The 24,946-nt window shown below is 36.8% G+C and overlaps 1 protein-coding gene across 5 annotated transcripts in view; it reads right to left on the reverse strand.

Annotated features, from left to right (window-relative positions):
• Window positions 1-24,946, reverse strand: part of RIC8B (RIC8 guanine nucleotide exchange factor B) — a 101,749-nt gene that overhangs the window by 10,680 nt on the left and 66,123 nt on the right. For 2 of the 5 annotated variants that reach the window (XR_001389844.2, XM_014780542.2), the window contains exons 8-9: window positions 18,104-18,248; window positions 7,380-7,499 (exon numbers count right to left, since the gene is read on the reverse strand). Coding sequence is in view for 2 of the 5 variants with exons in the window: in XM_014780542.2 (XP_014636028.1) it covers window positions 7,380-7,499; window positions 18,104-18,248 (265 nt within the window). In the remaining 3 variants the exon portion in view is untranslated. Of the gene's footprint in view, window positions 1-4,073; window positions 4,158-7,379; window positions 7,500-18,103; window positions 18,249-24,946 lie in introns of all 5 variants that reach the window. The other 3 variants (XR_015556363.1, XM_004418064.2, XR_001389841.2) reach the window with 2 other exon arrangements.

Genomic DNA, 24,946 nt, shown 5'->3' on the forward strand with positions numbered 1-24,946 from the left:
CCCCTGATTAATTCTCTGTTTTTAATGAGGGTGGCTGCTATTTAGGCAGGTTCTGTTACATACTCGTTTTGTTGACTTCTGTACAACGTATAACAAAACCCAAGACGGGATAATTGGGAACCATTTCTTTGGCACAGGGATTCCTGCTCTTAATGTAAGGTTGGCTTGGAAAAAAAGAACCCTGACATTTTAAATTAGCCATTTCATATTTAATTCCTTTTCACATTTGAAAGACAGGATGAGAAATTGGTATATAAATAAAGCATTTTAATTAACACAGAGCTTTTCCAAAAGTGCCTGCTAGAATGGAGCCTGTGCTAGTCCAGAGAAAGAAGCTCTGTAATCTTTGCTATAATTCCAAGTCTGAGAGTGCATCTTATTTCAAGATTTCAGCATCACTGGAATAGTCCCTAATCCACTGAAGTACAATGGATTTCCCAATGACTTGTTATATTTTTTAAGTGTTTTTAACCCTTTTTTCTCACAGAAATAATATAACTTTTGGCACTGGTTAACATGTTCAGTCCCATACTGTGAAAGAGTGTCCTTTGGGCTTGAACCCTGATTCTTCATCTTTCATTATATCTTTCATCTAATGGCCTCTTAGTGCTGACTGGTTATACTGATCTTTCACTAAGCCACTAACCCAGTAGATAGGAGGGGTATGGTGGCTTATCCATAGCAAATTCGAGGTCTTCAGGCTGCATCTTTCAAACAATGATTCTGAGATTCTTCCCCCAGCTCCACCATTGTGCTTTAGGATTAGGTACGATTGGGAAGGTAAAATATGTAGCATAAAAACATCATTCCCAAGACAAATGGATATGGCATATTGTCTACACCATGTCCTTCCACTTTGTAAAGGTAATTGGGAGTTGCTTAAACAGTCCCATAGGGAAGCCTTTTTAAAGTTAGGCTTTCTTAATGTGATCACATTAAATATAAGAATTTGTTAGAATACCTATAATCATTCCCTTTTCGAAATAATTAAAAGACCTTACATTAACATCGAATCATAGCAGTTTTACTGGTTTCCTTCATATAAAGCTGTTTGTTTCATATAAGCTATTTATTTAGCACATGACCTGATATTTGAGAAGAGCTCAACTATGGAATAAAAAAGCAGGAATGCATATCCTCCAAATCTTAATTCTCTAATCAGGTAAATATGCTTACTATCTGTCTTTGTGCTTTGCATTTATTTAAAATTTAGAATATTTTATTAAAAATTATCAGACCGACAAATTTTTGAAAGCTGTTGGTAATTTTTCAAGATAACATAGGATCTGGAGTCTTGAAGACTGAGAACAGAGTCCTGGCTATGTCATTAACCAGATGCCTGATCTTGGGTCAGTCACTTAATCATCGGTCCCATTTACTCCTCAGTAAAATACCTCTTGCCCATGTACTTCGCAGGGCTGTTTTAGTGATCAACAGAGATAATATATATGGAAGCACTTTTTAAACTTTAAAGCACTATATAAATATTAGTTTTTTATTATTGTTCTCATTTCTGTTAGAAGATCACATGCAAAGCTTCTAAAAATATGCTACCCAGCTCACATTAAACAGCATGGTTAAGAAAATACAGAGAAAGAGGTTAGGGATAGTGCCAGAAGAATAAAATTCAGTTTTATCCTTAAGCAAAGGTGTTCTTCATTATTTCTGGGTAATTTCTCTACAGAACTTTTCTATCTTGTTGTCCAAATTAGCAAAGCAAATACTAATAAGAGGTCAGCACGCCAACTGACACTGTTGAATAAAGCAGTAGAAATAGAAGTTCTTACGTGCTCTTCCCAATTAGAAAGACTTAAAAGTTAAGGGAGGAGGGTAACTAAAAAAGCAAATAGCCAGTGGAGATTATTCTTATTTAATGTTTCTCTAACCGACAGAAGCCATTTCAGCTAGTGCTTAAACCAAGAGCTCAAAGCAGTCATTCCTACTGCAGAGTTAAAGGACAATGACTACCACTAGGCAATACAAAGGTAGCATGACATCCTACTTAGAGGTGTCTAGCCAGTGGAAGGACCCTCTATAACCTAAAGATATACACTATCAAGTTTCTCAAATTAATCTTCCCCAGCGACTTTATGAGTATAATAATTTAACTGGATCCAAGTTCCCTTAATTGAACTTCAAAGCAAACTTACAGTGTATTTGAATGATGTAGAACAGTGCTATCTAATAGAAATATAACATAAGCTACAAAAGTAAGCCATATATGTAATCTTAAATGTTCTGGTAGCCACACTGAAAAAGTAAGAAAAGATAGGTAAAAGTAATTTTAGTGTATTTTGTTTAACCCAATATATCAAAAATATTATTTCAACATAAAATCCATATTAAACAATTCAGATATTTTACATTCTCTTTCTGTACTGAGTCTTTGAAAGTCTGGGTATTTAACACTTTTAGAACATCCCAATTCAGCCTAACTACATTTCAAGGGCTCAACAGTCATATATGGCTGGTGGTTACCACATTGGACTGCACAGATCTAAAGGCTTTTCTAATGTAATCAGTTAAGATGTTTATACTTTCACACCTACAACAGTTCTCACAATGCTTTAAAAATTGGATCATGTTTCTGAAATGTACCTGAAAAGCATTTCCTTGACTAACTGATCATAAAGGTGGGTGTAATCACAGTTGGTAATATTTTTGTAAGCAGAGTAATTTATTTATAAGGAAAAAATTATGTATTTATTACTTTTCAATCATAAATCACCTGTCCCAGCTTTAGTAAGTTTAAAAATAATCTTTGGATTAAAGGGAACTATTCTTATATTTGGTACCTGGATTTATTAAGAAAGCCATGTCCCAAATACTACAGAATGGCTGGTGAAAAATAATAATAATAATTATTGGATAAGGAGTAGATAAGAAAAGAAATGGGAAAACAACTATTTATTTATATAAATGTAAATTTTAGAAGATTGTGATAGTAGAATATATAAGCAAAAAGGCAATATACCTTGTTAAACAGTGACAGGGTGAGGGTAGGGTAGAAGATTAATCCTGGTTCCAATTAAGGAAGTAAAGGGAATTAGAAAAGTCAAAACAAAGCTGAAATTTGAAATATTATTTCTCTTGGTTAGTTTAAGCTTAAGCGAATCAGTCCTCTCTCCCCTTTTCTGGAAGAGGCTGCATTATTATATACGAGTTGTCTGCTGTAGCTAAGGTGAATGTAATTGTATTAGCCACACTGAACTTGCTTAACCACACACAATCTCCATTCTAATCTACATCTTAAATTGCAGGGGCTTATTTTTTTTCCAGTTCAGAGAAGGAAAGGGGAGGTGGAGAGGCAGGCAAATTTTATCCCCTTTTCTACCTCTGCTCTCACATTAAAAATGTCAAATGAAGATTTCTATAATCTCACGCCTCAGGTCTTAATGCTTATGTTTGATAAATATAATTATTATTCTATATTAAAGGATTATGTATCCCAATATTTACATTAGCCAGTCATGGGCCAAAGTAACTTCATGGAATTCCTTTCTAGCTCTGAATTTTATGACATCTGGCCAAGAAATGGAATTGACAAAAGTTTATTTTAAAGTCTTAAACCACGTAGACTATTTTACGGAGCAAAAAAACTGACCTTCACGTTTGGGGATCAGCTGTATTCATTATTTCATCATCACACACAGGGGAAACCACAGGGTACAAGGCACTGTACTAGCTAGACATGATGGGATTTATAGGGTTCAGATTATTCTTAAATTCAAATTATTCTTAAGATAGACCTCCAGGTCCACTGCCAATCTCCTTATCTACATCTGTCACAAATACAATCCTTATTTTAAAAAAAAACTCACTTAGAATACTACTAAGTCAGTTGGTATTCAACAGGAAGAAAATGTTTGAGCACCAATCTCTCCAGTGTCTTTGGGAATCTAACTGAGACACAGCTGCTAAGGTGGTGAGCTCCTTGAGGCAGTGGCTATGTCCAGTATGGAGGCAAAATGGAAATGTAATTTTAATTTTTGTATTGGTGGTTTTACAGTTTTGGTAGTGAATAACATCTACACCCTACACCAGGCTCAGTAACAGTACTTGGCATGACCAACCTTAGTCATCACTTTGATAAGTGCTTTGGCACGGGCCACTGTTGCTAACCACCATCCTGGTACAGGTCCTTCACATCTGCTCTCCTATGGATGGAAAAAAGGAAGTGTCTAGTGTCCATTCACTGGCCACGTCACCTCCAACCCTATCCTTTACTCACACGCCTTTCAATTCAGGCCCAGGAGAAAAGAATTTCATTTTTCAAAAGGAGAGTTAATCAGACAAAGCTACAGTACACTCTTAGCACAATAAAGACTTGATGGGATGTAGAACATCCTTAGAGTAACAGTTGAGGGAACTAACCAGTAGCACAATGCTGAAGAGGATGATTAGGAAGTGTTCTGGCAAACACTGACTCAGACAGACACAGTAGCACAGTGGACAGAGCAAAAGTATTGAGTTCTGGAAAATGAAGTTCCTAGTCTCACTTTATTATGAAGCTAGAAAGAGAATGTATGTGAAAGTGTTTTGTAAACTGTTGAAGGAATGGATTATCACCAGTTATTAGCTTGGAAATGTTTGGGGCAAATCTTTGGGCCTTGCTTCCTCCAATGATAAATCTGACAACATTGTATTAATCAAATAATGATAAAACAACCTAAGCTCTTTGGAAGAAAGATGCAGTATGTGAACGCCAAAAATTTATCTTATTAACAAGAGTAAATTTCCCTCTACCTGGAATGAACGGTCATTTTTCCACTTGTCTACTGAATACCTCTTAAACTTCAAGGATCAGCACTACGTTCCCTATGAAACAGTCCCTGATTCATCCAGACAGAATGAACTGCTCCTTTTCCTGGGTGCTTACAGTTCAACACAGACCTTATTTTGTTATTATTTCCTTCTACCTTGTGTTCTAGTATAGACTACAGCCATTCCTCCACTAGAATGTGAGTTTTTCAAAGGCAGAGACTGTCATGTTCACCTCTGAATCTCCATTATCTTCCTAGCACAGTGCCTTGCACAGAGTAGCTGCTTAATAAATGTTCCTTGACTTGTACTAAATTTAGTCTACTTTGGCTTTATGGTATCTTTTTTACCTTAAAAAAAACAAAAACCAAAAACCAAAAAACAATAGTGAAAAGAGAAAAAGAAACTTAAGACAAACATGTAAGACACATAAAGAATGGCTTCATTCTTTGCATTCCTGCTTTGGAATGCCCATTGCTGATCTCTGTACAGTTTTGTCATTGTAATTAGTGAGAGCAAATGTTAGAAAGCACACAAAGGCAGACAATGTAAAAAACCCACTACATGTCATGCAAAAAGTCTATGTGATTTAGGACTGTTCTCAAAGTTGCCTTTAGTTTCAACTTCAATGGCAAAATTGGTGCCATCAAAGCCAACACAAGACATATTTGCTCTGCTGTATATGTGCAAAAATCAGTATCACCTTCAGATTGAGTTGGGCATCTGCTGGGTGTTTCTGGGTGAGTATGTATGTTCTTTGGGGCATAGATTAAATCAAGTGGAAGCTTGGGTATTTCAGACTTGATGTTTGTGTATTTATTTGTTGGCAGCTTCTAGAATATGTGGCTCCCCAGAGATTAAAAGGAGAAGGACCAAGCAACGTTTTCTGTCCCTGTTACAGTGACGCCTTATGAAATGGTCTTGTCTCTTGTCAAGGTAAGTCAAGTACCTTGATTATACTGCATTATCTTAGGCAGTTTTTTCCCCCATCTCCCACTTTCCTGTCTTGGAGTTTATTCATCCAAGGTATATGAGCCAGTTGAATAGCATCTGTGTTATCTTTTAAGAACTCATATTATTGAAATGAAATTTATGAAAATGAAATTTATGCAACTTAACTGGCTTACTGTCCTAACATGCTAATATGCTCCAGTCAGGTCCTTGTTAACACTCCCCCTCCAACTTCGACTGGATAGACTCTGTTTGTTTTCATCCTGACTGTTGTGTTTCATTAGTTGTACATCAGATCCTTTTGGAAGTAGCCAAGCACAAATCTTATTTTTATATATTCATTCAGAACTTGTTATTGCCTCCTCTAGGTTTGCCCTATCAGTATTTTCTCTTGACTGTAAGTTCCTTCAGGGAAGGAACATATCTGTTCTATACAACGGTATGGAGATGTCATTGGCAAACAGATAACAAATGTCTTTAGCATAGTTAGTTAGCTTTAAATTCTAACCTTCTTGGGAAAGGATGAAAATTTAAAAGGACTAGCTGGAAGTCACTAAGTTCTAGTCATACTAGCTTTGTAGGTGATGAAGCTACTTACTTCTACATAACTTCTACCACATTACCAGCATCATTTGAAAAAAGTTCAGACTCCGCAGAGTGTCTAAATACCCATACTTGTTACACTCCCCATGTCAGCCTGTTGTATTTGAACATTTCTACTCTAAGCCTCCTGCTGTGCTCTTAGCCTCTGCTTGTTTCTTTTTCACACTTCTCCCTTCAATGGTAGGCTTTCTGGCTTTCCCATTTCAGTTGCTACTTTTCTTGACTGAGGGATACTAGCCTTTACATAGTTGTGAAAAAGGAGATGACCAGAAGAAATTCACCTTTAAGTGGCAGCTGCCACCAACACACAGAAGCACTCACTCAAGATGGCTTAAAGGAGATAGTGACTCAATCAATGTATGACTGGAAAATAGAGCACTTCAGGCAAGTGTGAAAGGAATTAATATTTTCTAATTACTCCTCCAAGACAACTAGTTGCTCATTAGTATGTATTTGATTTAATTATTTTCAAAACTGGCTATTTTTGGAGGGGAAGGAGATGTGAAGTAAGAAAGGGAGGGGAGATTGTTTTTAGAACCCTTAATTAACACAAGCGTCTGCTTTCAGGAAATCTTTCATTTGAGCTATTTCTTTTCACTTTTTCCTGTTGGGTGCATGACATTTTAGAATTCTTGGTTTCAGCAGCAAACCAAAAAGATAGAATTGCAAACTTGCACATCAAAAATGAAGGAAAAAAAAAGCATCATGATTTGGAACAAAAACCAAAACACACTAAAAGAAAAAATACAAGAAGCAGCAAAATCATTGAACCTAACTTATAGCATCTTTTTGAAGACAGGGAGGTTAGTTGGTTAAATATCACAGTGATCTAGCAGTTACTATCCTAGCTTTGAGAGTTTAAATGTTTAGGAATGCACATCCAGAAGCGGCACATGTAGAAAAACCATGGTAGCCAAGAGTGATCTGCGTACTGCTGCCTGGGCCACCCTGTTCCAATCAACATGGATTTCCAAAGTTGCTGTTCTATGGTAACTCTCAGTGAGAGAGACAAAGAAATAGAACATTTGTAGAAACCAAGCAAAAAATGGATGGGAATACAATACCTGGAAAGTTTATCAAGCATGTTGACAAGTTTCATGGCTTCATATTCTTTTTGTTCTTCTGTCATTTCATCTATGGGGTTTGGCATTGGTTCCTCTAAATGACCAGTGATAAGATTAATGCTACAAAAAGAAAAAAAAGTTATGCTGTATGTTTTAAAATTATGCTCTTTCTATACTTTTCTGGTCTAAGTTGTAAATTATAATAAGAAAGAGTATAATAGCCAAAAAATTGGCAATAATAGCAATTTTATGGTATAGAACTGCTACAGGAATTCTTGAAAAATTGACTTTTCCTACTAATTTGCTTTGGGAAATGAGTGATAGCTATTGTTTTTAAAAAAGTAAAACTAACTTGCCAACTTTTTTTCTTAATAAAAAAGGCATGGCTGCTTTTTAAAAATGTGAAATTTGATTGGTGCCGTTAGGATAAATATCCTTGGATGCATAGCTTATTCATTAATTATAACAGGACAAATGATTTCAGAGAAGGAGAAATCCACTTTGTGATACAGCATAAAACAAATATGTCAAAAAAATTGAAAAATGATGACAGAGAGGCTGGAATCTGAAAATGAAAGCATGCCAATATATAATCTCAGGAAATTAGTCTATTAGTGAGACCACAGAAGGCAATGAGTGTTTAAATAATAAAAGATAAAGCATAAGAACAATTTTAATTAGATTTGATCTGACCTAGATAAAAAGAGGAATGAAATCTAGCCTACCAAGAGACAGGCATATCATCTGGCTTTCTGGAAACAGATTTAATAAAGTACCTAAAATGAATACATTCCATAAACTTTGCATGAAGTTCTAATACCAAACAAGCTATCCTCTTAGATAAGAGCCACACTATGTTTTTTGAGGAGGGGAAATAAAAGATAATTCTTTCAATGGCTGCTAAATATCTATAGCTTAAAGATCTTTCTGCAGAAGCAGACGGGAGGTTACAGCATTTTGTACCAGCCAAGTACAGACAGTTTGTTTTTAATGATCAAATGAACTATCCCTGCAAACAGCAATTGCTAAATTGCTTTCTAGGGTCTACAAACACAAATGCTTTCAGGGGCCAAGACTTCAGGATAAGCAAATGAATGAATTGGTCAAGTATAAACAATGTGGAGCGTTGGGGACTAGGGTAAACTGGAGAACAGCGCTAGGGAAAAAAATCATGCTGGCCCATACAAGGACATTGTGATCAACTAGGTCCTCTGGTGGCTAGCTTGCAAGCCCTCCCTGCTTTAGATTTTTATTTGGGCAAGTTAACTTTCTTTAATGACCAGGGCTTTTCTCATTTGGAGTAAGGGCTAGGTCACCAGGTACTATTATCTATTACTAAAAGATTTCCTTTTCTTTTTCTACATTCCTCAGAAGCTACCTGACATACAGATTGTTGTGGAAGGACTCAGTGCTCACCATCCTCAAAAACCAGATCTAAAACATCTGTTTTGCCATTCTTGCTTAAGACCTATGTCTAGAGCCACGGTTAAAAAACTTTTTTAAAGCAGTGGAACCACTCTCCCCCTTTTTAAACAAATGAAATCAACACAGAAAGCTGATATATAAAACAGACAAAAGCAGAACTGTTTAGGCAAAAGAGGAGATAGGGATGGCCAAGGAGAGTGGGGGCCTAAACCCCTTCTATCTGTTCACACTTGTGTCCTCTTAAGGTAACCCTGAAGGCACTTTTAGGAACTCTGGGGCAACAGTCTGAAAACCCACAGGCTGATCAGTGATTCTTAGCTTTGGCAGTACATTAGAAACGTCTGGGAAATTTTAAAGAAAAGGCTTGGGCTTCACCTGAGGCCAACTAAATCTGTATACATTTTTTGTTTGTTTTCCTAGTGATTCTGATACATAATGAAGTTAAGAACCACTGGGCTAGAGTGCCTACTTCAGACACTCATTATGTGCTACTATTCCTCCTCCTTTTTTGTTCAGTGCTCATAAAAGAATAGAAAAGGCCTCTAGTTAGCAGCCATTAACAAAAACGCTGAATGGGGTCATCATATTTCCCAAAAGTCAAGAATAAGGAGGACCCAGACAAGGCTTCTGAGAACTATGGCATTTTAAGATGTATCCAGATGCCATACTGAAAATGTAATTCCACCACCCATCTATTATTTGCTTAGGCATGTAACAATGGGACATGTTTTCACTAGTTTCTCTTCTATGTGCTAAATTAGAAAAACAACTAGTCTTATAAATAAGTAAAGGTACTTATTATAGGCACATACCACTTCCCAAGCAGACAAAGGATATCAGGCCTTAGAAGAAAGTATAAGGGAAGGCAGATGTATTAACTATGTAGCTCATGCTCTATTTGTCTCTAGAGAAAAGGCTTCTCTCCTCAAGTTCAATGGAGGGGTGACTTAAAAAATCAGATCCACAGACTGTTTTAGAACATAATGACAGTAGCACAAGCCATCATGTGCCTTAAGGAAAGAAATGTGACAGGAGGACACACTGGTGAGCTCTGTGGTATTGTGGATGCCACAGCATACAAAGTCAGGACATGAATTCCTGGATCAGGACACATTTAATTCTTTTCTTGGTTCTTTTAAGGGCTTGGTGAAAATGACGTCCCTTTTCCATAACTGACCTCAAGTCTTCTGCGGCTAAAATGATTTAACAGCTTGCTCTGAAATTAGCTACTAAAGTCACAAAATCCTTTGCTCACTGAGCACAAAAGCAGCAGCCAGAAATTCATTCTTACAGAGTAAGAACTTACAATGCATTACCCACGCAATAAAACATTCCTACCCGCCAAAGTCACTCCAGGGATTCAGGTTTCATTTTTCCCTTTAAAAAGACATCCCTGCCACCAACAACCACCCCCCCCCGCCCTGGTCTATGTAAACACCATCATAGAAAACATAAGTTGGGGCACTGAACTATGCCACTCGCTTATGGGAAAAATGCTAATGTGCTGGGGGCAGGAGGCAGACTTGGACACCTTCTCCCCTCCTGCTCCCCACTTCAAACCAGTCTCGTGCAGTTTGCCTACCCAGAGAGGAAGAGAAAACAAATAATAGTCACCATAACAGTAATGATGTGAGGTTTCATAAAATTATTTTCAGTTGAACAAACACTTGCCACTTTTATAACCTCAAATAGTATAGTCTGAGACTTAACTTTCCAGGTTTCATGATCTTAACACTGAAATTCTGGGGTCAGTCTTATTTTTTCCAAGACTCTGAGTCTTAAGATGCTTTAAGTGCACTAATTGTGGTGGATATTTTATTAGGTAATTTTATATTTATCGTGATTTTTCCCACCTTGTCTCTGCTCCCCTCCCACATCTTCCCAGCACTCCAATCCTAGGATTATGTATGTCTTCCAATTAGGTGACAAGAAGTACCTAAACTCTTATCTGTGGTATTTCATCGAGAATTTTGTATTATATAAGGCCATTATATGATCTGACAGCAGCTACGCGCGTGGAGACCAAGGGATTGAGACATACTAGAAAGGTATGAGCAAATGAACTTATGCATAAAAGCTGAAATAAATTTCAAGACTTTTTCTCTTTCTTCAAATTGTTGCTACTTTAGGCCAACATCAACAGTAGTAGGTCACTTAACAAAAAAGAGCCCTGAGCTACATGAAAGTTAACTTCAGTCTCTAAAAAGTGTAGATTAAATTTTACTCAAAGCATTCTGGTTAAAGAAGGGGCTATCAAGTCAAATTCCTACAGGGGCTAGGCAGGTAAGATGGATGAAAAGGACATGCTGTCAAACTCAAGGAGCTTACGCCTGGTATGAGGGGAACCACAACCACTCAACTCCATCGGCTGTCATATGAGCATGCAGGCCTCATGTTATCAGAACTTCCACTTTTTCAAAAGAAGTTAGAAATTCAAATTTTCTTTTGAAATATCTGAATTCTAAATTTTGGCAAGTAATTAAATTATTTTAAGCACTATGTAAAACAAAAAATAAAAACACAAAACCAAATAACCAATGCAACATCATGCAAGTCGAGCAGAGCCTACTTGTGGGCTAAATCTAGCTATGGGCTGACAATTTGCAACCTCTAGGAGAGGGATCAGGGTTTTCAGGAACAGGCATTTGTGAGTCCAGACCAGGGAAGAAGGGGGCAGGTGAGGTGGGAAAGGAGGCATTATATGCAAAGTAAGCTAGAAATGTCTCTCCCGGAAAAACTCCCCAGAATATTTGCCCCCCAACAAAACAATAAAAAGAACAGAATGGAAATTTACTATATCCTGATTTTCTTAAATTCCATTCCCTGGCTCCCACTCCCCAACTAGATGTAGAGCTTGACAAGGGCAGGAAGCTCAATCACCTTGGAATCCTAATGCTGAGAAGGGGGCCGACCGACTCAAACTTATTCAACAACTCACAAAATTAATTTATTCAACCAAACTTTACTGAGTGCCTAGTATGTGCCAGGCACTATTCTGGGGACATCTCAATGAATGAAAACACATACACACACAAAAATTTCTTCCCTCATGAAACCTATCTTCTAGTGGGGAAAACGGACTAAATGAATAAGTAAATTATATGATATGTTATAAGGTGATAAGTGCTATAAAAAAAAGCAATGTAAGGAAGTGTGAGGCAGGAGAATTGCAATTTTTAATAAGGAGACAGAATAGGCTTCACTAAGATGATGATATTTGACTTGAAGGAGGTGAGGGAGCAAGACATGTAGCTCTTTGGAGAACAGACATTCTAGGTAGAAGGAACAGTCAATGCAAAGGCCTCAGGCAGGAGCGTGTTTGGAGCATGACAACCACTGAAGAGACCAGTGTGATGACAGCACAGTGAGAAGCGGTGCAAGTATATCACTGTGAGGACTTCGGTTTTTAGCCATTGCAGAGTTTTGAGCAGTGATATTGTCTGACTTAGACTTTATAAGTATCACGCTGGCTGCTGTGTTGAGAACATACTGAAGAGGGACAAAGGTAGAAGTAACCAGTTAGGAGGCTATTTAAAATGATCCTGGTGCGAGACAAAATTTTAGCTTGGACTGGAGTGGTAGCAGTGATGGCAGTAAGGGGTGACTGGATTCTGAATGTATTATGAAGGTAGAGCCAGAATTACCTGACAGATTTATGTGAACTAGAATGAACAGAATAGAACTTGCATGCTTTCAGGGATATCAGGGTTTATAAAAATACATTTTCTTCCTCTTATTTTCTATTTTGGTTATATGAAAGAAAGAAACAGACACTCTAAGGACAGAGAAACTATTTGAAGGTCAAACATCTCTCCCTTTGATTGGCTTTGAGGAAGAATACAGTAGCAGTTAAAAAACAAGTGCTGACTTCACACCTGCTAGGATGGCTACTATATTAAAAAAAAACACAGAAAATAACAAATATGGGCAAGGATGTGGAGAAATTGGAAGCTTGTGCATTGCTGGTGGCAATGTAAAATGGTATGGCAGTTCCTAAAAAATTAAACATAGAACTACCATATCATCCAGCAATTCTAATTCTGGGTATATACCCCAAAGAAAAAACAGGGACTTGAATAGACATTTGTACACCTATGTTCACAGCAGCATTATTCACAACAGCCAAAAGATGGAAACAACCCAAGTGTCAGTTGATGGATGAATGGATACACAAAATGTGGTTTATACATATATGAGGATATTATTCAGCCTTAAAAAGGAAGGAAATTTTGACCTAGGCTACATTATGGATGAATCTTAAAGACATTCTCAGTGAAATTAGTCACAAAAGAACAAATACTATATATGATTTTACTTATATGAGGTTCCTAGTCAAATTCATCGAGACAGAAAGTAGAATGGTGGTTATCAGCGGCTGTGGGGAGAGGGGAATGAGTGCAGTTTCAATTGAGGAAGATAAAAAAGTTCTGGAGATGAATGGTGGTGATAGTTGCACAACAATGTGAATGTATGTAATGCCACAGAATCTGTACACTTAAATGGTATATTTTATGTTATGTATATTTTACCCCCAAAATAAGAAGGCAAAGTGAAGAGCGTAAATAAAACTTTTTTTTTTGAGGTAGGCGAAATAGCAACAAAATTCTCAAAAAAACACAAACTCTGGAGTCAGGCCACCTGACGGCTCATGAACTGTGTATCCTGTACAAGTTACTTGATGTCACTGAGCTTTAGTTTCCTCATCTGTAAAATGGGGATAACCCTATCCCAAAGGGTTGCTGTGAAGATTAAATGAGATAATATCAGGAAAGTTCTTAGAACAGTACCTGGCACATATCAGACACTCAATCAATAGCAGCTATTATTATTAGCATAAGTGAGCTGCTTGCTAAGAAATAAGCCAGAAGGCTTTGGATAACTCAGTTAAATTGTCACTACGGAGCTACATGCGCAAGCTTCATTAACTAAAGAAGCTATGCAACAACTAGGTGTTTTGTGGAGTTTGCTATAGTTAAATTCAGATATAAGATATTCTGAAGAGACACCAGTTAATGGTGACTGAGGCTGAAAATGTCTCAAGTAATTTGAGAATTACCATATAAATGTAACAGATTCCACATTAAAGAAATAGGGTAAATTATGAAACAACATCTTAATCCAAGTTTTTACATTCTATTAGCAATGAAAAGAACTAGGGTAAGGTGGTGTCATTTGTTCATTCATTTATCAAATATTCATTAAGTGTCTATCATGTATCAGCCATACAAATATACATATTCAATACATATACATACATGAATACCAAGTTGCATCTAGGCAATTTAAAAAGTTCCAAAATGCCTTTTTAAATTATATTGATTTTCGAACGTTTCCTGTGTTGCGCTGTTGGATTAAGAGTGATATTCTTGATATAAAAGATACAGAAAACTATGCTGTGAATCTATAGCAAATGAAACCTGGAGCAAAGCTCAACACTGTAGTTTAGCTGACACACCTGGCCTTTTGCTAGCCATTTACTCAAATTATAATACAAAAGAAAAATTAGAAGACTCAATTTTGAAAGGGGAAAACTGGTATGAATGCAAATATCACAAAGGCTGGTTAACTTCTGAAACTGGTATACACGGCAGAAGAGGCAATGATTTCATTTTCAATTCTGGCCTTTTAGAGATCTGAATTTAGATTGTGTTTTACGACTGCTTACAGTAAATAAATTCCAGTTCCTAGAATTGCTAGTTAAATTCTATTATACATAAATATACCAACAGAGCCCAAACTAGGCAAAGAGAAAAATCTTCAAGTCCTGGTTTCTGGTTCATTTACTTCAAGAAATATTAAAAACAAAGATAGCTTTTCATTTGTATAGCCCTGATATATAAAGACAATTATAATGGGACTTAAAGCAGCATAACGAAATCTTGACAATAGAAAAAGTCTCTTGTCTTGTGCTGAAGAGACTATCTATGCAGCTGCTGCCACAGCTACTGCTGAGAGAAATGCAGTCAAGAAGGAAACTCCCCTGCGTTGCTTGGTACAATGCTTTTAAGCTTCTGGATGTGATTATGAACTAGTGTGGGGTATTAAGAGTATAAGCAGGTATCCCAGAGTTCTGCCCACTTTGGGCATCCCCTCCCTTCTGCCCCTCCATACAGCAGCCCTTTAAAGACACCTCTTTGGACCCCTAGGCTCCTATATACCCAGCCTGAAAGCTACTGGTCTAAAATGAGCCAAATGTCATTATATACACACCTTTCAATTGATGTTTGGAATGATGTACAAACCATATTAGTCAGTTATATTATACCACCTAAACAGTCAAGGGGTCCTCCATGCTCAGAGGCATACAAGAAAAAGGTATAAGTTAGAATTTAGAAATTTGGTTTCTCTTTGATACAGGACCAAAGTTTATCTGAAAACTCTTAACAAATATGGCTAGACATACACCAAAAACTTCTGTGGCATGTAACTTAATTCTATGAGTGTATTTTGTCTAAGCGTGCTAATTGCAGAAAGCCATTTCCACTCCATTAAATACATTTATTTTGACACAAAAAAGACTGTTGTGATATTAACTGTCTCCCATAGCCTGAATGTAAGCTCCATACAATTCTTGGTTTCAGATTCCACTAAAGGATTATAGGTTACCTTGGTGCGTTATTCAAAATCCACTTACATTTTTGACAATGGGACTAGGGCCAACTGGATGAAGGGCAATTTCTCTGCTTCTGCCAACACTAGCAACTGCTGTAAATAAATACATCATAAAAAAGCAGACTGATCTTGGGAACACTGATTGGTGAAGGGTAATCAGGGAGTAGAGGAGTAAGCAATCGTTTCAGATGCTGACTTTATAAACTTGACTAGATTGGTAAAAAGTTTTCACAACAATTTTTAGGGAAAAAGTTCTTTGAGCTCTGTGGATCACTCCCCAGAGCACAAAGGATTGTCTTGCTTGCAAAGCACTTTGTTCACCACCACTTCTACAGGGACCATTTGAATAAGTATTTTAAATGAACAAATTAAACATCCCACTACACTGTTTCACCTGAAAGAGGGAAGATGTAAGAAAAAAACAGATGCAAATCTATCTTAAGGGGGAAGATGTGATGCTATGTGAGAAACAAATATTTATACCTGTAACGAGCAATGTTTAAGAAATACAACAAGATCTCACAATGATGATTATTCTGACCACACTAACACACATTTCTATGAACAGTATAGGCCAGGTCCAAAGGCTGAAGAAGATTCTGACTAGGAATGTTAAGGCCTAAGTATAGAATCTTCCTATGACAGAGAGCCAAGACAATAACAATATCAACATCAATCATGGCCCTTGATTTAAACAAAAGGTGCTCTTCTGAAATCTAACATCACTTCCATAATGTAACACAATTCTATTTCCCATACTATTGGGAGACACCCAGTGTTCTTGTCTTTTCTCTGAGTTCTTTCTTGTTACAGTAATATTCTGGTGCTTGCTAGGTAAATGACTGTTACCATTATAGAAGTCATCTACCAAACAAAATCAACAATACACATTGAGATGCAACCATGGATATCAACCATCCATGAGTACTCAAGAGTTTTCCATCTTAGTTGACTGTGTCCACATACCCTGGGACACAATGAATGCCTAATGTAATTTCCACCTTCATTTAAAAATGAGAATTCTCAAGTGGTATATTTTCATGTCTCAAATGGAAAGATATAAAAATTAAACTGATACAGAAATATAGTTTATGGAATGGAAAAATCAAGAGCTAGCAAGACTAATTAAGAATGATGATTTCTCTAATTAGGGAAAGATTAAAGTATGATTCCTCTATCTTAGCTTCAAATACTTGAATAGAGATGCCGAATTTATAACATCTAAATGGTGACAGTCTTAAGAATTTACTGCTTAGAGTCACTGCTGGCTTTTTTTCCCCAAGTCTTTTCTTCTAGGACACACTCTATGTGTGTCCACTCAACCCTGCTGAGGCTGTAAGACTGGGGATGCTATAAGTAATGCTACCTACTCAGACCTGATTTGCCAAGAATACAGGCCATATGTGTCCTCTCTGATTAGGGAATGATCTTTTCTTTTACCTTCTGACAACCCATTACTTTCATGTCAACAAGGCACAATCTATACTTAAAAAAAGGGGAGGCCTAATTTTGCAGATAATGATTTTCTATCCTTGCTCAACATGATCCATATCACACTCCAGAAGACTGCCAATAGAAAACATAGCATGTCAACATCATCAATAATGCCAAAAGGGAAGGGCATACTCTTTTTTTGTGTGTGTGTGAAGAAGATCAGCCCTGAGCTAACATCTGATGCCAATCCTCCTCTTTTTGCCTAGGACGATTGGCCCGGGGCTAACATCCGTGCCCATCTTCCTCTACTTTATATGCGACGCCGCCACAGCATGGCTTGACAAGCGGTGCATCGGCGCACCCATGATTCAAACCCGTGAACCCTCGGGCCGCCAAAGCGGAGCGCAGGCACTTAACCACTATGCCACCAGGTCAGCCCCAGAAGGGCACACTCTTTTAACATTCAGTATCGGAAACCAGAAAACTGAGTTCAAATAACTCCTAATAAGTGGAAACTAAGAAATTTACCTAAACTGAGGGTTGAGAGGGGGATAAAAAGGATGGGGAGGGAATAGAAGGAAGTGGAGGCGGTTTGTTTTGGGATAAGAGTAGAATTAGTGTCTTTGATTTGTAAGCACTGACTCAGGGAAGACATGACAGAGTCTCTGGTTTGCCTATTCAGTGCACTAATGCAACCGATAAAAGATGATTCCCTAAGTGTCTGATTAAAATTTACTGTGGAGCCAGACTTCCTTCCTTTTCCTAGTGATGTGCTTTGTTGCTTTATTCTGTTGATTTCTACACTAAGGGCTTTAATACAAGAGGGAAGATCAGAATGTATGGAACCTGAGAAAGATTGCTGAGAAAGATACTTAAAAACTTGGTCTTGGTTATATCTTATAAGAGTTCAACATATGGAAAAGAAAGCAAAAAGTAAGCAACAATACTTTTAAAGTATATGACGGTAGATCTCTAAAAACACCATCTCTCTTAATACGTGAGAAGGATAATGAGCATGTTGAAAATATCATGCAGCAGACCATTCCTAGCAATATTATTCTTCCTCAGTCACTTGAAGTCACTCGCTAAGACACTAGCTATGAAACTGCCTCTAAAAACACTATTAAACGGAAAGCTTCCAAATCCACAAAAGAAAAGAAAAACTTGGACAAGGAAACACAAAGCAAGTGAAAGGCAAATAACCAACTCAAAGGCACAGACATAGTTAGGTGAAAAGAAACTTGATACTATACTTTGGTTTTGCATTTTTGTATTCTTCAGTGTCTGTGTCCTCGTCCTCTGAGTACCAATTATCTCCTCTTCCTCCAGCCAAGAGGCCCCTGGCCGCCAACAGTCCTGCAGCATTCCCATAGCCAGTGTATTTCAGCAGGCTATCCACTGCGAAAACAGAATAGGTTTTAGACAGGAATCCTTGGGTGCACACTATCATCATCGACTACTCACCAACACTGGGAGGTTGGAGATATATGCCATGGCAGTAAATCTTAAAATTGAGAGGTTTTCAAAGTGTAGTAGTGATTATACAGAATTACCTACAAATTCTCCTAAAAGCTCTGAGGGCCAAAAGCCTTTTTTCAGGTATCAGAAATTCAAATGGAGCTGTTTTGAATATATTTTGTGGCAGCAGTGAGGCCTCTGTGACCACTGGGCCCTTGGAAAGGGTGGTGCTTTAAGTTTCTGATCACAAATCTTATCTCTTTATCCAGTTTTAGAGAAATGATGATTAGAAACCGGTGTTAATGAAAGCCAAATTGGGATTTTATCAAAATAGCACATAATGTAAAATCTTGTTTATACCCTCTATAGGAATTAGAGGGAAAGAGCATAAGAAATAAGAAAACTTAAGGATATTAGCAAATAGGATAGGCTAAGTTGTTGCTTTTTCAAAACGTCAGCAACAATATGTAAGCACATGATACCTACTGAGAAGGTAGGCCCAGGAGTTAGACTGGCTGGATTTCAATAATGGTTCTACCACTTACTAGCTGGTTGGCCTTGGGTAAGTTATTTTGTAGCTCTGTACCCCAATTTCCTAATCTGGAGAATTGGAATAATAATATCTACCTCACAGCTTAATACATGCAAAGTGCTTAGAAAAGTATCTGGCACAAAGTAAACATTCATTCTTTTTCCTTGTTAAAATCATCATTTTAGACTTATTTTAGTCAACCAAAAAAAAAAAAAAGCCCAATGAAGCATCTGGTGCAGGTCCTCTGTAAATATTGCTTTGTCATCAGTGTAAGGTGATATATTTAAGATGAGCAGACACGTAAAACTTTTGCAGGGGAGCCCTGAACTGTAGGAATTTTTTTTTGGTGATTTCTAAGTACCTTTAAGGAAGACACTAAGCAATCATTAGCAGCTTTATTTAGGAGCACTTTCTTTTCTTCAGGTACAATTTTAACGTGAACACTAGAATATTCAATCAAAAGGTAAAAATTGGCAAAACTTAGAAACTTAAGGCTTTATAAAGGCTTCAATAAAATGTCATCCTAAAAACAACTGTAGGAAACAAAACACAACACTATCTTATCAAGTCTTAGTAAAATCTACATCTGAAATATAATTGTAATTCAGGTCACTTACCTCAAAAAAGACAAAATAAAGCTGGATAAGATTCAGAGGAAGGCAATTAAAATAACGTTGGGGACCTGAGAAGGGGCAGTGGATAGGGAAATAAGTAGGTAAGAAAAGAGGATATATATGTTCAGAGTATGAAATCATGAAGGGCATGGATAGGACGAATAGTCCAGGATAGAGTTGTCCATTAAATTTTCAAATACTTGAACAAGAGGGTACCTCCCTTGACACTGAAAATAGGTTGTTTGGGGACAAATAAAAGGTAGTCTTGCTTTCAAAGGATATATCAAACTGGTGAAATTTGTGCAAAAGGAAACATGGAGTAATAACATAAGTAGATTAAATAAAGTTTACACTGGTTGCTGTCAACAATTTTCTACCTTAAAACCTATTGGTAACTGCGGTCTCTTTGGTAATAATTCTCAGCAGATGCTAGATAGAATCATATTAGAATTTAGTGAGGGATCATGGTGGCATAATGTGAAAGCCCTCTGAATAAATCTGATATGCTCCCTCTTGCCATCGGTGCCTCCACAAGATGGAGTGGTTTAGATAAATTAATGAATTCTTACTGGGTTATTAGAAGAAGTGAATATCCAGTGTATACAAGTATTCTTAATATTCATGGAGGTCAGATACGACCTTAATGACATGGTCAGACACAAAGTCACTGAGGCTGAAGGATCACAGATCTTCCCACATGGCACTGATACTCTCATTGTAAGCATTTTTGATAAGGTTTATTTTTTAACAAACAAGGATGGTTTGTTGGTTCCAGAAAAGAAATATTCACTAAAATTGTTCAAGTCTAAATTGAGATGATATGTATAAACGGTTTAAATGAATATACTTAAAAACAAAATAACAACAATAAAAAAAGACATAAAATGTAAATAACCACCTACAAAGGTTAAAGATTAAAATAGTTTAAGAATGCAGAGTTTATGAAAGGTCAAAACAGTTTAAAAAGAAGTAAACACAATACTAAATAACCTCCTTTCTTATGCAGAAAATCCTCCTTGAAGCTAGTTAATAGTAAAAATCCCTACCACTTTTATGAAAATAAAGCTTACTGCTCATTCACTGGAACACTGTGTCAACTCTGTGACAGTTTGGGTTACAAAGACTATTTAAGACACACCTTACCTTCAAAACAGATAAGGCTATCTAGCCAATAGTTTTAAAATCAAATGAACTTTTGTTAACAGAATAAAATACTTAAAAATGGGGGTTGGGCAAAGGAGACAAATGGACTACAAAATCCTCATGGTGAGAAGCATTTTCTTTGTAAAGTTTTGATTGACATTACAGTAGTCCCTTGGTATCCCCAAGGGATTGGTTCCAGGACCCCTGCAGGTACCAAAATCCTATATAAGCTCAAGTCCCTTATATAAAATGGTATAGTATTTGCATATAATCTACGTCCATCCTCCCATATACTTTAAATCATCTCTAGATTACTTGTAATACATAATACAATGCAAATTATATGTAAATAGTTGTTATACTGTATTGATTAGGGAATAATAAAAAGAAAAAAAAGTCTGTATGTGTTCAATACAGATGCAACCATCATAGGCCTTTCAATCCATGGTTGGTTGAATCTGCGGACGTAGAACCCTGGGATACGAGACTGGACTGTATTTGGTGGAGTGTTTCTAGCTACTTTTTAGTCTATTTTCAAATGCACAGTTTAACATCCTACTTGAATTGGGAAAGTAGTAAAAGGAAAACGGATTGAACTTGGATGTTAAGGTGAGCTGCTAAGGCAAAGAAAAGATTCTTCAGTTGGTCCTTGAAAAAAAAACAAACACACAAATATATTTGTTTTTGTCACAGTAATCATCCACGCAGTTAGGTAAAACTGCTGCAGAAATGAAGCAAATCAACATTCAGTCAGAATGTTGCAAGAAATATTTTACCATTGTTTTATCAAGATGCTAGAGGTCTCACACCCCTTCATTCCTTATTCCATACAACTGCCTGATATATCTTTGTAAAGCAAAAATATGATATTATCACATTCCTGGATAAAACCTCTAATATCTTCCCTATAGGCTAAAGCTCAAGTTCTAAAACAGGGCCTAAAGGGCTCTTCATTTTCTGGCCTCTGCCTTCTTTTCCCAATTCATCTCCTATTACTCCTGCACATTGTGGATTCCTCACACCTTGAACTAGTCTCCTTTCTGTACATACCAAGGCTGTTTCCCATTTTTCTGTACAGACTTTCTCTGACCTTCCCCACACCACCCAATCACTCCCTATTCCAGGTTACCATAGTACCTGGCACATTCCTCTCTTATGGTGCTTACCAGTGTACTAAAATTATTCCTTTATACAGAGAAATCCACAAGACAGTGTATTTACCACACCGAATTCATAGAGAGCACAAATGTTTGTTCTTTCATTAAACACTTATAGATAGGTACTTTATTAACTATCTATAAGGTACGTTATTAAACACTAGGGATCCAAAGATAAAGAAGACATGATCTACAACGTAAAGAAACTCAAAGTCTAGAATGCAAGTTTGACAAACAAAGAGTTACAACATAGCAAATGTCAAAAGTATTAAAAACACAGATAAGTAAAAATGGTACAAGGCAGATAATGATCAACTGTGCCTTGGATGATCAGAGAAGTCTTCACAGAGATGATACTAAAGCTGATCTTCAGGGATAAATAAAGCTCACCATACTAACAAAGATAGAGAAAGGCATTCTGTGTAAGAGGAACAGCATCTGCCAAGCCATGGAGACATGCCAAGATATTGTACAGTATAATTAGGCAAGAAAAAAAATTTAGTATGATTAAGTAGAAAGTGTAAGGTGGGAGTGGATTTAGAATACACTACAGAGGTAGGCCATGGAGGTAAAATTTACCATGCAGGTGCAGAGAGTCATTAAAAATTAAAGTTTTGTAAGGGGGAATGACAAGATTATGTTTGTATTTTAGAACAATCCTTCTGTTAGCCATGTGGAAGACATGACCAGAAGAAAACCTGACCAGAAACAGAGAGCTATAACTATTTTAATAGTTTAAGAGATACACAGATTTGGGAATCCTCAGCAAACAGGCTGAAGCAGAAGCCAAGGGATAAGATGAGATCACTCAGGGAGCAATGTAAAGTGAGAACAGGGGCCAGAAGAGAGCTCTAGGGAACGCCGGCAATTAAATGTGGACAAAGATAGGAGTTAGCAAATGAGACTGAAAAGAAAGAACAGAGAGGCAGGTCAAAAGAAATCTAGGAGTGTGTGGCAGAACAGAAACAAAGAGAGTGGTCAATAGGGTCAACTGTTACGAGAGATATAGTAAGATAAAGACGAAAAAATATCCATTGCTTTTGAAAATTAATTTGTGACCTTACTGAGAGTATTTTTAGTGGAATCTGGGGGGCAGGGAATGGTAGTGGAAAGCCTGACTTGCAGCAAGCCGAAGCCTGAGTGTAAGAATACTAAAAAGAAAAACAGGTTAGTCTTTCAAGATGCTGAGATGTGAAGGACAGTGACATGAAGATGTACATAGGTTAAGGAAAACACATAGAGAGAGTTAAAAAACAAAGGAATAGAGGGTAACAATTGATGGGGCAAGGCTTCTGAGAAGATACGAAGAGAAAAGATCAGCAGGAAAGGGAGACTGTTAGCTGTGAGCTAAAGAGAAATCTATTCCTCTGAGACTGAAATAAAGGAGACAAAAGTTAAGTTTATAGGTGTGAGGCTATGTGCTGAGGGAGTTCAAGCCTTATTTATCTATGCAATTCAGCCCTTACCACAATGCCTAGCACGTAGTGGGAATTAATGAATGCGTTAAAAGGGGGGAAAAACCCCACATAGGCAGGGGGTTATTTTACAAATTATTTTCCTTTATTAAACTATGTAAGGCCTATCTCTGGGCCCCCTGTAGAAAGTACACAATTTGCAGAGCAGATAATAAAAATTTAGTTTTGTCAGGGCTCAACAAAAGAAGTTGGTGGTGCAAGTTAACCTGTGGGCCACTGTCAGCTGGAGATACCATTTAGCCCGGCACAGATGGGTATTTAAGACACTTGGATGGCTCTTTCTGTGCCAAGTCTTCCATAAGATTTTGCCCTTTGTATCTCGCCCCATTTTTAATTTTCCTTCTTAGTCTAGTCTCTGTGTTCCTAACCCGATTTTACTGCTACTTACTGTCTCTACTTAGTAGTGGTCTGACCTTTGAGCCTTGATCAGGTACCTTCAAACTTAGCTTTGAACATCCTTAAGAGGAAAGTTCAGCCACTCTGATAAATTATTTGAAATTTATTTGATTTTGATATAGTCTGCCTCCAAACCCAACCCAAACTCCAAAAACTGATGACTTATAAGTTTAATGTGGACTACAAACATTTTTTTTTGGTAGAAGGTTTTAAATTAGAATTATTGACAGCATTTAAAAACTGGGAGATTTGATATAAAAGTCCTGAGTCCTGGCTTCTCTTAAAAAATATGAAAGACTTGGCACCAGTGGCCACATCTGCCTTCATGGTAAGGATCAGTTGGAGCTAAATAGAAGCAATGTCCTCTTTCCAGTACCCTTGCTCCTTGATTCCCAACCCACTGTCTCCCCAACAATGAGCCAAGTGTCAGTTTTCATGTCCAGTCCATTTGACTTACTTTTATTACCAGCTTGGCACTTGTAGGCATTTGAGTTTGTGACCCTTGATAAGAAAGCAAATAATACAAGGGCAAAGACCTTGTTTATCTTGTATACCTCTGTATTCCTAGGGTCTAGCTCAAAAAGTATTTGATGAACAAGAAAATTTTTATTCCAGAAGAATACATCTACTAAACTTAAAATCAAATTGGAAAGAAAAGCAGGAATATATATAGAATTGTTAAAGGTCAAATGAAAAAGATATAATTTTGTTAATATGAGTTGGCTTTAGGCTCAAAATTAGGACTATGAAACCTTAAATATTGGGTCCAAGGGGGACAAAGCTAACCATTTCAAATGAAAAACAATTAACAAATTCATTTATAAATATATATACCATATTTGCTGTGACACTCACTAAAATCATTAGTAAGGTGATTATATTTAGATATGTAATTTATATATTTAGATATGTAATTATAGAAGAAACAAACTTTATTTTCCCCCTTTTAAGGACTTTTTATAAAGTATACAAGAATGTATACTCATTGTAGAAAAATTATAAAATACAGAGAACTGAAAAAAAAGTCACCAGTCATCCTACTACTCAGAGGTAACAATGGATAATATTTTGGTGTATATTTTGATAAACCTTTTTTAATGAATAGATACACATATGTGTGGTTTCGATTTATATATATACATACATACATAATTACATTTTAAAAAACAGCTAATTTCTGATTTCAGAAAAATCAATTCAATTCAGCCAGTATTTACAGATTACTATATGCAAAACACTATACCAGTCACTTAATTCCAAGATACTAAATCAATCTTTTTTCAAAGTCACGAAAGAATTGAATTGTTTAAAAGAGAAGATG

This window comes from Ceratotherium simum, chromosome 25 (genome assembly GCF_057802395.1).
Source record: "Ceratotherium simum simum isolate JZ-2026a chromosome 25, ASM5780239v1, whole genome shotgun sequence".
NCBI classification, from domain to species: Eukaryota; Metazoa; Chordata; class Mammalia; order Perissodactyla; family Rhinocerotidae; genus Ceratotherium; species Ceratotherium simum.